General features: G+C 45.4%; 1 protein-coding gene across 1 annotated transcript in view; it reads right to left on the reverse strand.

The window, feature by feature from the left end:
* VMP1 (vacuole membrane protein 1) overlaps positions 1-13,322 on the reverse strand; it is a 175,636-nt gene that overhangs the window by 73,722 nt on the left and 88,592 nt on the right. The window contains exon 7 of the mRNA XM_058164136.1: positions 2,076-2,207. Coding sequence (XP_058020119.1) covers positions 2,076-2,207 — 132 coding nt within the window. The remainder of the gene's footprint in view (positions 1-2,075; positions 2,208-13,322) is intronic.

Consider the following 13,322-nt stretch of genomic DNA (forward strand, 5'->3'; position numbering starts at 1 on the left):
CTAATCAAGGAGAGAAGCAGCCTGGAATTAAGAAGCAGCTTCCTAACAGCGAGGACAGTTAACCAGTGGAACAGCTTGCCACCAGAAGTTGTAGGTGCTTCATCTCAAGGGTTTTTTTTTTTTTAAGAAGAGACTGGACAGTCACTTGTCTGCTTGAGCAGGGGGCTGGACTAGAAGATCTCCAAGGTCTCTTCCAGCTCTATTCTGATTCAATGAAAGAAAAGTGGACTTCAAGTCCCACAATTCCTCACCCGTAGCCAACTCCCAGAATTCTGAGAGTTGAAGTCCACATATCTTAAAAGTTTCTGAGGATGAGAAAATATTGGTCTAAGCCAGGGGTGTCAAACTCAATTTCATTGAGGGCCGCATCAGGGTTGTGTTTGATCTTGGGTGTGTGTGTGTGTGGCCACCTTGACATCACTCTTTCGGCGCCTGTGGTGGCCCGAGAGCTCTGCCAGTGAAAACGGGCTCCTGAGCATGGGCTGGTTTTTTGCTGTTTCGAGGGCGGCCCCATGGGCCAGATCTAAGTACCTCTGGTCTAAGCCAAGAGAATCACTGACCAAAAGCTAGAGAAGGGGAAACAGAACCAGGATCTCCCCCTCCCCTTTTGAACTACTAGGTGGGTAGGAGCTAAGGCAAGGTACGGGAGCTCACCCATTGTGTAATGCCCAGGTTTCAAACACGGGCTGTCCAGTGGTGGGTTTCAAATTTTTTTACTACCGGTTCTGTGGATGTGGCTTGGTGGGTGTGGCATGGCTTGGTGGGCGTGGCAGGGGAAGGATACTGTATTTCCTCCCGATCAGCTGGGACTCGGGAGGCAGAGAATCCTTCCTGTCGAAGACTACTTCAGCTTCAACCACAACAATACACGAGCACACAGTAGATTAAACTTAAAGTGAGCCGCCCCAATTTGATTGTAGAAGATATGACTTCAGTAACAGAGTTGTTAATGCCTGGAATGTACTACCTGACTCTGTGGTCTCATCCCAAAATCCCCAAAGCTTTAACCAAAGACTATCTACTGTTGACCTCACCCCGTTCCTAAGAGGTCCGTAAGGAGCGTGCATAAGAGCACCAGCCTGCCTACGGTTCCTGTCCTAATGTTCCCTTTGATTGTATCCAATTCGTATGGTTATTTCATGCTTATACTTATATATACTGTTGTGTCTGACAAATAAATAAATAAAATAAAATAAAATAAAATAAATAAATAAATAGAATAGAATAGAATAGATGGGGCGGGGCCAGTCAGAATTTTTATTACCGGTTCTGTGGATGTGGCTTGGTGGGTGTGGCAGGGGAAGGATACTGTAAAATCTCCATTCCCACCCCACTCCAGGGGAAGGTTACTGCAAAAATCCCCATTTCCTCCCGATCAGCTGGGACTCGGGAGGCAGAGAATCCTTCCTGTCGAAGACTACTTCAGCTTCAACCACAACAATACATGAGCACACAGTAGATTAAACTTAAAGTGAGCCGCCCCAATTTGATTGTAGAAGATATGACTTCAGTAACAGAGTTGTTAATGCCTGGAATGTACTACCTGACTCTGTGGTCTCATCCCAAAATCCTCAAAGCTTTAACCAAAGACTATCTACTGTTGACCTCACCTCGTTCCTAAGAGGTCCGTAAGGGGCGTGCATAAGAGCACCAGCGTGCCTACGATTCCTGTCCTAATGTTCCCTTTGATTGTATCCAATTTGTATGGTTATTTCATGCTTATGCTTATATATACTGTTGTATTTGACAAATAAATAAATAAAATAAAATAAAATAAAATAAATAAATAAATAGAATAGAATAGAATAGATGGGGCGGGGCCAGTCAGAATTTTTATTACCGGTTCTCCGAACTACTCAAAATTTCCGCTACCGGTTCTCCAGAACTGGTCAGAACCTCCTGAAACCTACCTCTGGGGCTGTCATTTTCCCATCAAACAAACTCAGCGTCTTTAACCCTGACTCTCATATGAAACAACGTTAAAGGTGCCATAATCATGCTGGTGTGCCAAGGTGCACTAGGAACTACCGCCATTGCACTATTTGTGGCATGCTCTTGTGCTGTGTATTCCTTACCTGTGAGCTTTGTGCATGTTCTAGCATCTCCTCAAATTCCTGGTACTCCTCATCGTCCGGTTCGGTTCCGGACAGTCGGGCTGCCCTGGCCATGAAGTACGGGGGGAGCTCCCCAATGGCCGTTCCGGCACCCTGGAGGAGAAAAATGTAGGAGACAGGAGGGTGAGAAATGAAAAAATCCACATTTTCTTCTCTTAATTATCTTTCCCCCAGACTTTGAATACAGGTAATCTTCAATTTGTAATCCATTCACTCAGTGACCATTCAAAGTAACAACAGCTCTGAAAAAAAGTGACTGGAGTCCGTTTTTCAAACTTATGACCGTCACAGCGTCCCCATGGATACGTGATTTGCACTTGGATGTTTGACAACTGATTCACGTTTACGACGGCTGCAGTGTCCCATGGGTCATGTGATCCCCTTTTGCGAGCTTCTGATAAGCGAAGTCAGCGGAGGGACCCAGATTCGCTTAGCAACCGTGTGGTTCACTTTAACAGCTGCAGTGATTCGCTTCACAACCCTGGCAGAAAAAGGTAATATCATATGTGACTCGCTTATGAACCTATTTGCTTAGCAATGTAAATTTTACTCTCCATTGTGGTTGATAAGTCAAGGACTGGCTGTCCATTATTATTGCCTTTGCAAGCAACACGACAGCCGGGATAGGTTCAGATGATCCAGGTCAGACACCCCCCCTTCTAGATTCAGCAAGGCCTCTACAGGAGGCAAACTGTGGCTTTCTACCAACCACAATGTCCATGGGGATTCTTGGTCATCCAGGTCATGGTTGTCCCAAAGGTGCTTTTTCAAGTCCCGTGGAAGCCTCTTGGAAAAAACACCTTTGGGACGCAAGAGTTTATTTTCAGTCATGGACCTTTTACCAAAAACTCTTATGTACAGGTAGACCTTGCTTACAACCACAAACGGGCCTCTGTGGCTCAGGCTGCTAAGACAGTCTGTTATTAACACAGCTGCTTGCAATTACTGCAGGTTCAAGTCCCACCAGGCCCAAGGTTGACTCAGCCTTCCATCCTTTATAAGGTAGGTAAAATGAGGACCCAGATTGTTGGGGGCAATAAGTTGACTTTGTATATAAATATACAAATAGGATGAAGACTATTGCTTGACACAGTGTAAGCCGCCCTGAGTCTTCGGAGAAGGGCGGGATATAAATGCAAATAAAAAAAAATGGAACTCAAAATTTCCACTGCTAAGCAAGACAGTTAAGGAGCTAAGCTATTCTCCAAAGCACCTGAGGGCAGGATAAGAAGCAATGGGTGGAAACCAATCAAGGAGAGAAGCAACCTAGAACTAAGGAGAAATTTCCTGACAGGGAGAACATTTCATCAGTGGAACGACTTGCCACCAGAAGTTGTGGGTGCTCCATCGATGGAGGTTTTGAAGAAGAGATTGGATAACCATGTGTCTGAAAAGGTGATGGCTAATCTTTTCTGGACCAAGTGCCCAAACCCCCCAAAATGCAATGCATGCGTGGCCCTGCCCATGAATGCGCCCGTGTATGCAAGTGCCCCCTTGCTCATGCGCACACATACCCCACCTCTGTGCATGCATGCCCCCGGCAGACGCCCCGCCTCCCCGCATGCACGATAGAGACCTGAAGACCAGCTGGCCAGTGGGAGGCATATGCGCATGTGCAACGGAGCTGAACTGGGGGAAAGCTCATTTGCCCACAGAGAGCTGCGTGCCAACTCTGGCATGTGTGCCATAGGTTCGCCATCACAAGTGTAGGGTTTCCTGTCTGAGCAGGGGGTTGGACTAGAAGACCTCCAAGGTCCTTTCCAGCTCTTCTCTTCTCTTCTCTTCTCTTCTCTTCTCTTCTCTCCTCTCCTCTCCTTCCCTCTCTTCTACTCTACTCTACTCTACTCTACTCTACTCTACTCTACTCTACTCTACTCTACTCTACTCTACTCTACTCTACTCTACTCTACTCTACTCTACTTCTTATTCTTATTCCTATTCCTATTCTATCCCTATCCCTATTCTATATGATTTGGGACAGGACACAGCAACCATCATAAATATGAGCCAGTTGCCAAGCATCTGAACTTCGTTCTCATGACCATGGGGATGCTGCCAATGGCCGTTAAGTGTGAAAAACGGTTGTAAGTCACTTTTTTCAGTGCCGTTCTGATTTCAAACGGTCGCTAAACGAATACCGGTAAACCGAGGACTACCTGTTAATATTGTAAGGATGATGCAATACAGTTTGGCTATTACGTTCAGAGCTGCGCGACAGCTTCACCGCCGTGGGAAAAGATTAAACTAGATTAATTCCCGGGAAAGAAATGGAACTCAGTTAACAGGAGGAAAACGTTTTAGTGCCGCCACTGCTGGTTTCTGCTACTGAAATCAGTCAGCTTTGGATTGTGCAAATAAAAAAACCAGTTTATTTTTAGCAGCCCCGAAGAGGGTATAATTAGGTTGAAACCGAGGTCGTTCAAACCTTTCAATAAAACCGGTCGTGTTTATCATTTTTTTGCGTCCTGCCTTTTTTCCCTCCCTCCTGTGCAAAGTGCGAATGACCGACCGTACCATGACCTCATTGGAAGCTGACTACAAGCCCATGAACGTCAATTAAGCAAATACAGCATTTTAAGCAAATTTCCAAGCTCGGGCGTTTAGCCGGAGACACGGAATTCTGATATCCCCGCGGTTCATCGGCCGCCGCCTGCCGTTTTGTAGACGCAACGTAGATCTTTGGCAATTGTCTCCGCAGTCTAAAACCAGTGTTTCTCAGCCTTAGCTACTTAAAATATGTGGACTTCAACTCCCAGAATCCCCCAGCCAGCTGGGCTGAAAGGTGTGTGGACTTCAACTCCCAGAACTCCCAGAAACTTCTCTCAAAGGAGAGAAGCAACCTGGAATGGTGGAGAAACTTCCTAACAGTGAGGATAATTAACCAGTGGAACAGCTTGCCACCAGAGGTTGTGGGTGCTCCATTACTGGAGGTTTTTAAGAAGAGACTGGACAGCCACTTGTCTGAAATGGTGCAGGATCTCCTGCTTGAGCAAGGGACTGCTCTAGAACAGGGGTCTGCAACCTTGGGCACTTTAAGACTTGTGGACTTCAACTCCCAGAATTCCCCAGCCAGCCATGCTGGCTGGGGAATTCTGGGAGTTGAAGTCCACAAGTCTTAAAGTGCCCAAGGTTGGAGACCCCTGCTCTAAAAGACCTCCAAGATGCCTTCCAGCTTTATTCTGATTCTGGATTGTCTGCAAATAATTTAATATAAACCAACCAACCAACAAAACAACTGGTGTGGAGGAAAATTGCAACGAGCAGTTCCCTGATTGGGATATTGTTCACTTCTTGAGGAAGCCCAACGATCAAGAACTAAACACCACCCCAATCAAGGAACTGCCAGTTCAGACAAAGAAACTAACAATAAGCAACAGCCTACTCAAAGAACAACAAAGAACATTCCCACCAACCACCAACAGGGCAACCCACCGATACATAAACAATGATCCAACCCTACTTTCTTCTATCACTGATGATGTTGCCTAGTTGGGTAATGAAACGCCTGCAAGAAAACAACCAAGCTCAGAGAGAACCAAAGACTCCCCCTCCCCACTCTTCCTCCTCCTTCTCTTTGCAAACCCTACTCCCTTCTTGCATTGATGGTGTTATCTAGTTGGGTAATGAAACATCTGCAAGAAAGCAACCAAGCTCAGAGAGAACCAAGGGCCCCTCAGTCCTCCTCCTCTTCCTCCCTTCTTCCTCCTCCTCCTCTTCACAAACCCCACCACCCTTCTTTTTTTTTTATTTGAATTTATATCCCACCCTTCTCTGAAGACTCAGGGCGGCTCTAGTCTTCATCCATTTGTATCTTATATACAAAGTCAACTTTTTATTGGCCCCAACAATCTGGGTCCTCATTTTACCTACCTTCTTGCACGGATGGTGATACCTAGTTGGGTAATGAAACGCCTACAAGAAAACAAGCAAGCCCACAGAGCAGCAAGGAGCCCACTTTGGAACTTTTTAAATTGAAAATTCTGTTCAATCCTCACTGTCGCGTGCTATCTTTCTGATGTTGTGTCCAGTGGTGGGATTCAAATAATTTTAACAACCTGTTCTCTGCCCTAATTACCGTCTGGGTGGGAGTGGCCAGGGTGGGCGTGGCCAGGGGTGTGTGACAGGCAGCACTCGGCCTCCTGCACCTCCCTGGGAGCAAAAACGGGCCGCGGAGGGGTGCCCTCACCAGAGCCCCATTTTGGGCCTAGCAGGCCTCCCTGCAGCCTCCTGGGAGCAAAAAAAATGGGCAAAGGGGGGCAGGCAACCACCTGCGCCCCGTTTTGGGCCTTGTAGGCCTTCCTGCACTTATCTTGGAGCCAAAATGGGGCACGTGGGGACTCCTGGAAGGGGCAGGGCGGGAAGCGGCTGGGTGGGGCCAGCCATCAACTTAACAACCGGTTCTCCCGAACCAGCTGAATCCCACCACTGGTTGTGCCCCCCCCCCAAGCCTTGTAGGATTGGGAGTAGGAAGGAGTGGTGGTCCAGGAAGATAAGCTCCCCCCCCACAAGGCACCTTTTCAAGGTAGCCAGCCAGGTGCAAAAGATGTATTAGATTGCAACCATCCAAAGGGACCGGTGAGCAGAAAAGTGCCCTTCCCAGTCTAGCGCCATACATTTGGATTCCAGACCCAAACCCTCCTTGAGTCAGATGGCTGAGATCAGGAACAACAGGAAATTGTCCCCAGCCGGGCTGCAACTTTGCTTCTGCCAGGTGGGAGAAACAATTATTAGAATAGAATAGAATAGAATAGAATTTTTTTATTGGCCAAGTGTGATTGGACACACAAGGAATTTGTCTTTGGTGCATAGGCTCTCAGTGTACATAAAAGAAAAGATACGTTCATCAAGGTACAACATTTACAACACAATTGATGGTCAATATATCAATATAAATCATAAGGATTGCCAGCAACAAAGTTACAGTCATACAGTCATAAGTGGAAAGAGATGGGTGATGGGAACGATGAGAAGATTAATAGTAGTGCAGATTTAGTAAATAGTTTGACAGTGTTGAGGGAATTATTTGTTTAGCAGAGTGATGGCCTTCGGGAAAAAACTATTCTTGTGTCTAGTTGTTCTGGTGTGCAGGGCTCTATAGCGTCGTTTTGAGGGTAGGAGTTGAAACATTTTATGTCCAGGATGTGAGGGATCACATATATTATTATTATTATTATTATTATTATTATTATTATTATTATTATTATTATTATTATTATTTTTTTTTTTTCTCGCCTCTGGGCCAAAACCAGCCCGTGTCACCCTTGGCGGTCAACCCACAACTCGGGTGAGTGGGTGAGTGGGTGCGTGATATACAGGCAGAAATCAACACTGGCCATCTGGCTAATCAAAAGTTAACGGAAGAGGAAGCTTGGCCTGGATTCGAAAAGCGTCTTTAAATAGCAGGAAAGGTGTAATAAACAATCGGGACAGCTGTCCGGAGGAGGGCCGCTCCTCAGGCCACCACTGGCAGGTGTCTTCCGTCCAGCTGACCTATTCTTTTATAGGTGCCCCTTTTTCAAGCTGCTCTTGAGCTGTTGAGTTTCCCTTTGTTTTCTTGGCAGCTGCTCGGGAGGACCCATTGTGGCTCCTTTGTGTTTGCTTGCAAAAAAAAATAAAATAAAAAAATCTTCGGGGCTATTTTGATATGCACACACTCACCCTGCTCAAAAATAACCTGCCACCGCAAATCTTGTTACCAACCAACCTGCATGGGGATGATATGGAGAAAGTCCTCGGCTTTGAAAAGTGGAAATTCCTGTTTGAATGAGAAAGCCGACTCAACAAGGAGGAAGGGCAGAGCGGAGACCACTGGTTCAAGAGTTTGAAAGGGGGGAGAGAAAGTTTTCTGGGGCATGAGAACAATCTCTCCCAAAAGTGCTGTTCAAAAGGCAACTGGAATTTCTTGGGGTTTTTTTTGGTTTTCCCCTTGAAAACCTTTCGCTTCTCATCCAAGACCAGGGGAGATATGATAGCAGTCTTCCAATATTTGAGGGGCTGCCACAGAGAGGAGGGAGTCAAGCTATTCCCCAAAGCACCTGAGGGCAGGAGAAGCAGCAATGGATGGAAACTAAACAAAGAGAGAAGCAACTTAGAACTAAGGAGAAATTTCCTGACAGTGAGCACAATTAACCAGCGGAACAACTTGCCTCCAGAAGTTGTGAATGCTCCAACTCTGGAAGTTTTAAAGAAGAGATTGGGCAACCATTTGTCTGAATCACTGAGTTTTTGAGAAGACTTTCAAGATTCAGAATAACAGAGCTGGAAGGGACCTTGGAGGTCTCCTAGTCCAACTCTCTGCTCAGGCAACAAACCCTATACCAGTGTTGGCGAACCTTTTCGGCACCGAGTGCCAAAACGGGAGCCCGCATGCTGGAAACCGGAAGTGCAGCCGCCCGCTGCACATGTCCTCCGGGAAGATGATCTTCCAGTTTCCGCCCCGCACATGTGCACTGGCTACCTGGTCTTCCGATTTCTGGTGCACATGCACACGCGAAGACCCTCTGTCCGGTGCGCATGCACATGCCGGAAACTGGAAGATCATTTTCCTGTATGCGCACAGGGAGGCTGCTTTTACGGTTTTCGGCACTCTCGCGCATGTGAAGGCCAGATGGCCGGCGTGCCGGAACCTAAAGAGCAACAGGTGACGGCTTGCGTGCCCAGAGACATGGATCTGTGTGCCACTTCTGGCACGCGTGCCATAGGTTCGTCATTACGGCCCTATACCATTCCAGACAAATGGTTGTCCAATCTCTTCTTAAAAACTTCCAGTTTTGGAGCATTCACAACTTCTGCAATTAACAGACCTGTCCGTGAGAAAGATTCCCTTAACAGAGAAAAGTCATATTTTTGGAATCCCTGCCTGCTCCTCGGTTGGTCTACCTCAAAGGGGAAGATAATTCTAAGCAGGTGTCCCCGTAAGAGAAGTGGAGGGAAATGATATACCCCGAATTGGCGAGAAGTTAATGCACCACCTGCTCGAAAGGCACATCGCCCATCCAAGCATATCTTCATAAATTGGCCAGACAGCCCACAAGCCAGGCGCAGATGCACCGCAGAATAGTCCCCTTAGGAGGAAGTGGCATTGAGTGACTCAAAGCAAGCCAGCCAGGCTGCACGGTGCAGAGGAGAAGAAGGGAGGTATCGGCGTATCAGACTGTTCACTAGTCTTAACGTGGGTTGGGAAGAAAAAGGTTCAGATCATAAACAGGTTGAATGAAAGTTGAAACCGAGGCGAACCTGCCCACATCAGAAGCAGGTGCAAGCTACGGTACACACTTGTGAGCTGCGACAATTCGGTTCCGCCCCATTCACACACACACACACAATTGTGGTCCGGTTCTAAGAGAGTATTTTACAACCAGCGCAAACAGAAATAAATGTAATATAAAAAAGCACAGAAAAAGAGCCAGTAACTTTGAGGCCCCAAGGAATTTGCAAAAAGAAACACTTCCTTGGGGCTTGATAAAAGTGAAACAACAATGCCACTCAATGGAATTTCCGTAGGAATATTTTTGTTTATTTGTATCCTTCATTATTTTTACAAACAACTCAATGCGGTGAACATAGCCAAAACAACTTCCTATTTTCTCAACATTAATCCTGTAAGGTGGGTTGGGCTGAGAGGGGAGGACTGGTCCAAAGACAACCAATTGGCTTTCATAGTTAAGGCGGGACTAGAATTCATCATCTTCAAGGGATTGGCTTAAAGTCACCCAACCACCTTTCATGGCTAAGGCAGGACTAGAACTCAAGAGTTTCTCGGTAATTGGCCCAAAGTCACCCAGCTGGCTTTCATGCCTAAGGCAGAACTAGAATTTACTGTCTCCTAGTGATTGTCCCAAAGTCACCCAGCTGGATTTCATGCCTAAGGCAGAACTAGAATTTACTGTCTCCTAGTGATTGGCCCAAAGTCACCCAGCTGGATTTCATGCCTAAAGCAGAACTAGAATTCACTGTCTCCTAGTGATCGGCTCAGTCACCCAAGCCAGATTTCATGCCTAAAGTGGGACTAGAACTCATTGTTTCCTGGTGACTGGCCAGTCAAGGGGGAATCCAGATTCGCTTAACAACCATGTTGCTAACTTAACAATTGAAATGATGCCCTTAGCAACTGTGGCAAGGAAGGTTGTAAAATGGGGCAAAACTCATTCAACAAACATTTCATTTACAACAGAAATTTTGGGCTCAACTGAGGTTGTAAGTCGAGGATTCCCTACAGACGAAATTCCTCTTTAAAGTTCACTTTTTAAAAAAAATTTGAATTTATATCCCGCCCTTCTCCGAAGACTCAGGGCGGCTTACACAGTGTTAAGCAATAGTCTTCATCCATTTGTATATTATATACAAAGTCAACTTTTATTGGCCCCAACAATCTGGGTCCTCATTTAACCTGCCTTATAAAGGATGGAAGTACTTAACAAATATTTCTCGCTTAGCAACCTAAATTTTGGGCTCAACCGAGGTCGTAAGTCGAGGACTACTTGGAAATAAAAATAAGAAAGGAAAACCCCCTCCACTTCTCCTTGATTTAATCCAGCTTCCTTCGTGCTGATTGGGGATTCTGGAAAAATGCTTTCCCAGCACATTTGGGAACGCTAACTTGTGGGGGGAAAAAATTAAATTATTTTTTTGATTAAGCGAATGCCTTGACACGCCGTGGCTGACTCAACAGGATTGATGGAGGAATTCTGCGGGGCGAAGAGGAAAAGCTGCCCCTTCTTAGCAACGCTTATTTTCAGGGAAGACAAAAGAAACCGAGTATAAATCTGACAGCTTGCTGGAAGAGCGAGCCAGAAAACCGACTTACTTCTTCCTGGCTAAGCAATTAATTTGCAGCAGCTTTCTTGGGTTTTGATGATGTCATTTACAAAAATAAAATAAAAATAAAATAAGGGAAAACAAATGTGTTTTCCACTGTAAAAAAAATAAATAATTGGAAGGCTTTGTTTTGGCTTCGCGTTGCTAACAGAAGGGAAAAATAAAAAGGGTTTTGTGTGTGTGTTTTTTTTTTGCACTAGAAATGAACTTTCCCTGAATTCGTCCAGTCACATGCCGTGAGGTTGCAAAAGAGAATGCGTGCTGAACGCATGATGCCATATGAAAGAGATGCCCTGCTAGAGCATTCATCAAAGAGTTGATCGCTGGAGCTGTCTAAATTTGGACGCCCTCTTATAACCTGGGCTTGTCGCGACCTGTGCTCAGGTGCTCCTAGGAGGACAAAGGATTTGAAACTGCGAGGAATGGTTATATTTCCGGCGATGGCTGCATAAACGGAATAAGCCCGGCTCACCCAAGTGAAAACAAGAGCGAAGTTGGTTGCGTGAGGTTCGGAGGAAGGCGGCATGCTCAGAACATGCCATGAGCAGATGTATCCAGTCCCACCTGCTTACAGTTAGGAGTGACCTAAACCTTCCTGTCTGAGTGGAAGAAAGCAAGAGGGGTTGTCCTCGCTTAGTGACTGTTCAAAGTTACAACGGACCTCCCCAGAGCTACTTAAGACTCGGTTCTGGTGTTCAGATGGCTACCCACCATGGGGCGATCTCGTGACAGCATTGTGGGCACAGCAACTGGCTTGCATCTATCTATCTATCTATCTATCTATCTATCTATCTATCTATCTATCTATCTATCTATCTATCCATCCATCCATCCATATATCCAACTCTATTTCTATCTCATCTATATATCCATCCATCCATCCATCCATCCATCCATCCATCCATCCATTCCTGTTTATTTGTCTGTCTGTCTATCTATAACTCCATCCATCCATCCAATCCATCTATCCAACTCTATTTCTATCTCATCTCTATAACTATCAATCCATCCATCCATATTTCTATCTCCTCTATCTCTATATCCATCCATCCCTGTTTGTTTGTCTGTCTATCCATCCATCCCTCCAATCCATCTATCGAACTCTATTTCTATCTCATCTCTATATCCATCCATCCATCCATCCATTCACCCATTCTATTTCTGTCTCATTTCTATTTTCATCCATCCATCCATCCATCCATCTCTATTTCTATCTCATCTCTATATCCATCCATCCATCCATCCATCCATCCATCCATCCATCCATCCATCCAATCCATCTATCCATCCATCCTTCCGTCCATCCATCCAATCCATCCATCCATCCTTCCGTCCATCCATCCATCCAATCCATCTCTCTTTATTTTTATAGGTAGTCCTTGCCTTACAATCCCAATGGAGTCCAAAATTTCTGTTGCTAAGTGACACATTCGTTAAAGTGATTTTTGCCCCGTTTTATAACCTCTCTTGCCACAGTTGTTAAGTGAATCACTGCAGTTGTCCAATTAGTAAGTCGGTTGTTAAGTGAATCTGGCTTCCGCATTGGCTTTGCTGGTCAGAAGGCCACAAAAGGTGTTCCCATGAGCCCAGGGCATTGCAACCGTCATAAATACGAGCCAGTTGCCAAGCATATGAATTTTGATCCCATGACCAGGGGGATGCTGCAATGGTCGTAAGTGTGAAGAATGGTCCTATGTCAGTTTTTTCCAGTGCCTTTGTAACTTGGAACGGTCATTAAACAAACGGCTGTAAATCGAGGAGTGCCTGTATTGGCAGTTGATTTATTTATCAAATTTCTAAAGCCTCCCAAACAGAGTCAGTTTCTTAAAAAAAATAAATCTTCTCTGATATCATAAGCTTTCAAGAAAAAATAAGTATGATGTCAACTCTTTCTGAAGAAAAGGGAGCTTCAGAATCCTTGTATTTGTGACTTGTTAGTTGTCTGTTGTCAATCTTTTTTTAAAAAAAATTCTGGGGAAGTTGTTTTGAAAATGTGTTTGCCTTCATCCTTTTTCCAGACATTAAACAGAGTCCCAGCTGCAGCTTCTGAGTCACGGTGATGACTTCCAACTTATTCTTTCAGCAGAAATAAATACATGTGTGTGTGTACATACACACAGACATATACATATACATATACATACATACATACATATATATATATGTAGGTCTTTGGTTGTTCGGGTTTTCTCCCGTGTAAAATTGGAAGTGTCTTGGCGACATTTCGACGAAGTCTCATTCGTCATCTTCAGGCTTCAGCTTCGTGCTTCTGGGAGCAATGTGTGATCGCAGCTGTTTCTTCCTTTTAACTGCTACTGGGGGTTTGAACTGATTGGGTGGGAGCTTGGCTGTGCTCTAATTGGCTGGGGGTTTTTTTGTGCTGTGATTGGC

This window comes from Ahaetulla prasina, chromosome 1 (genome assembly GCF_028640845.1).
Source record: "Ahaetulla prasina isolate Xishuangbanna chromosome 1, ASM2864084v1, whole genome shotgun sequence".
Taxonomy (NCBI): Eukaryota; Metazoa; Chordata; class Lepidosauria; order Squamata; family Colubridae; genus Ahaetulla; species Ahaetulla prasina.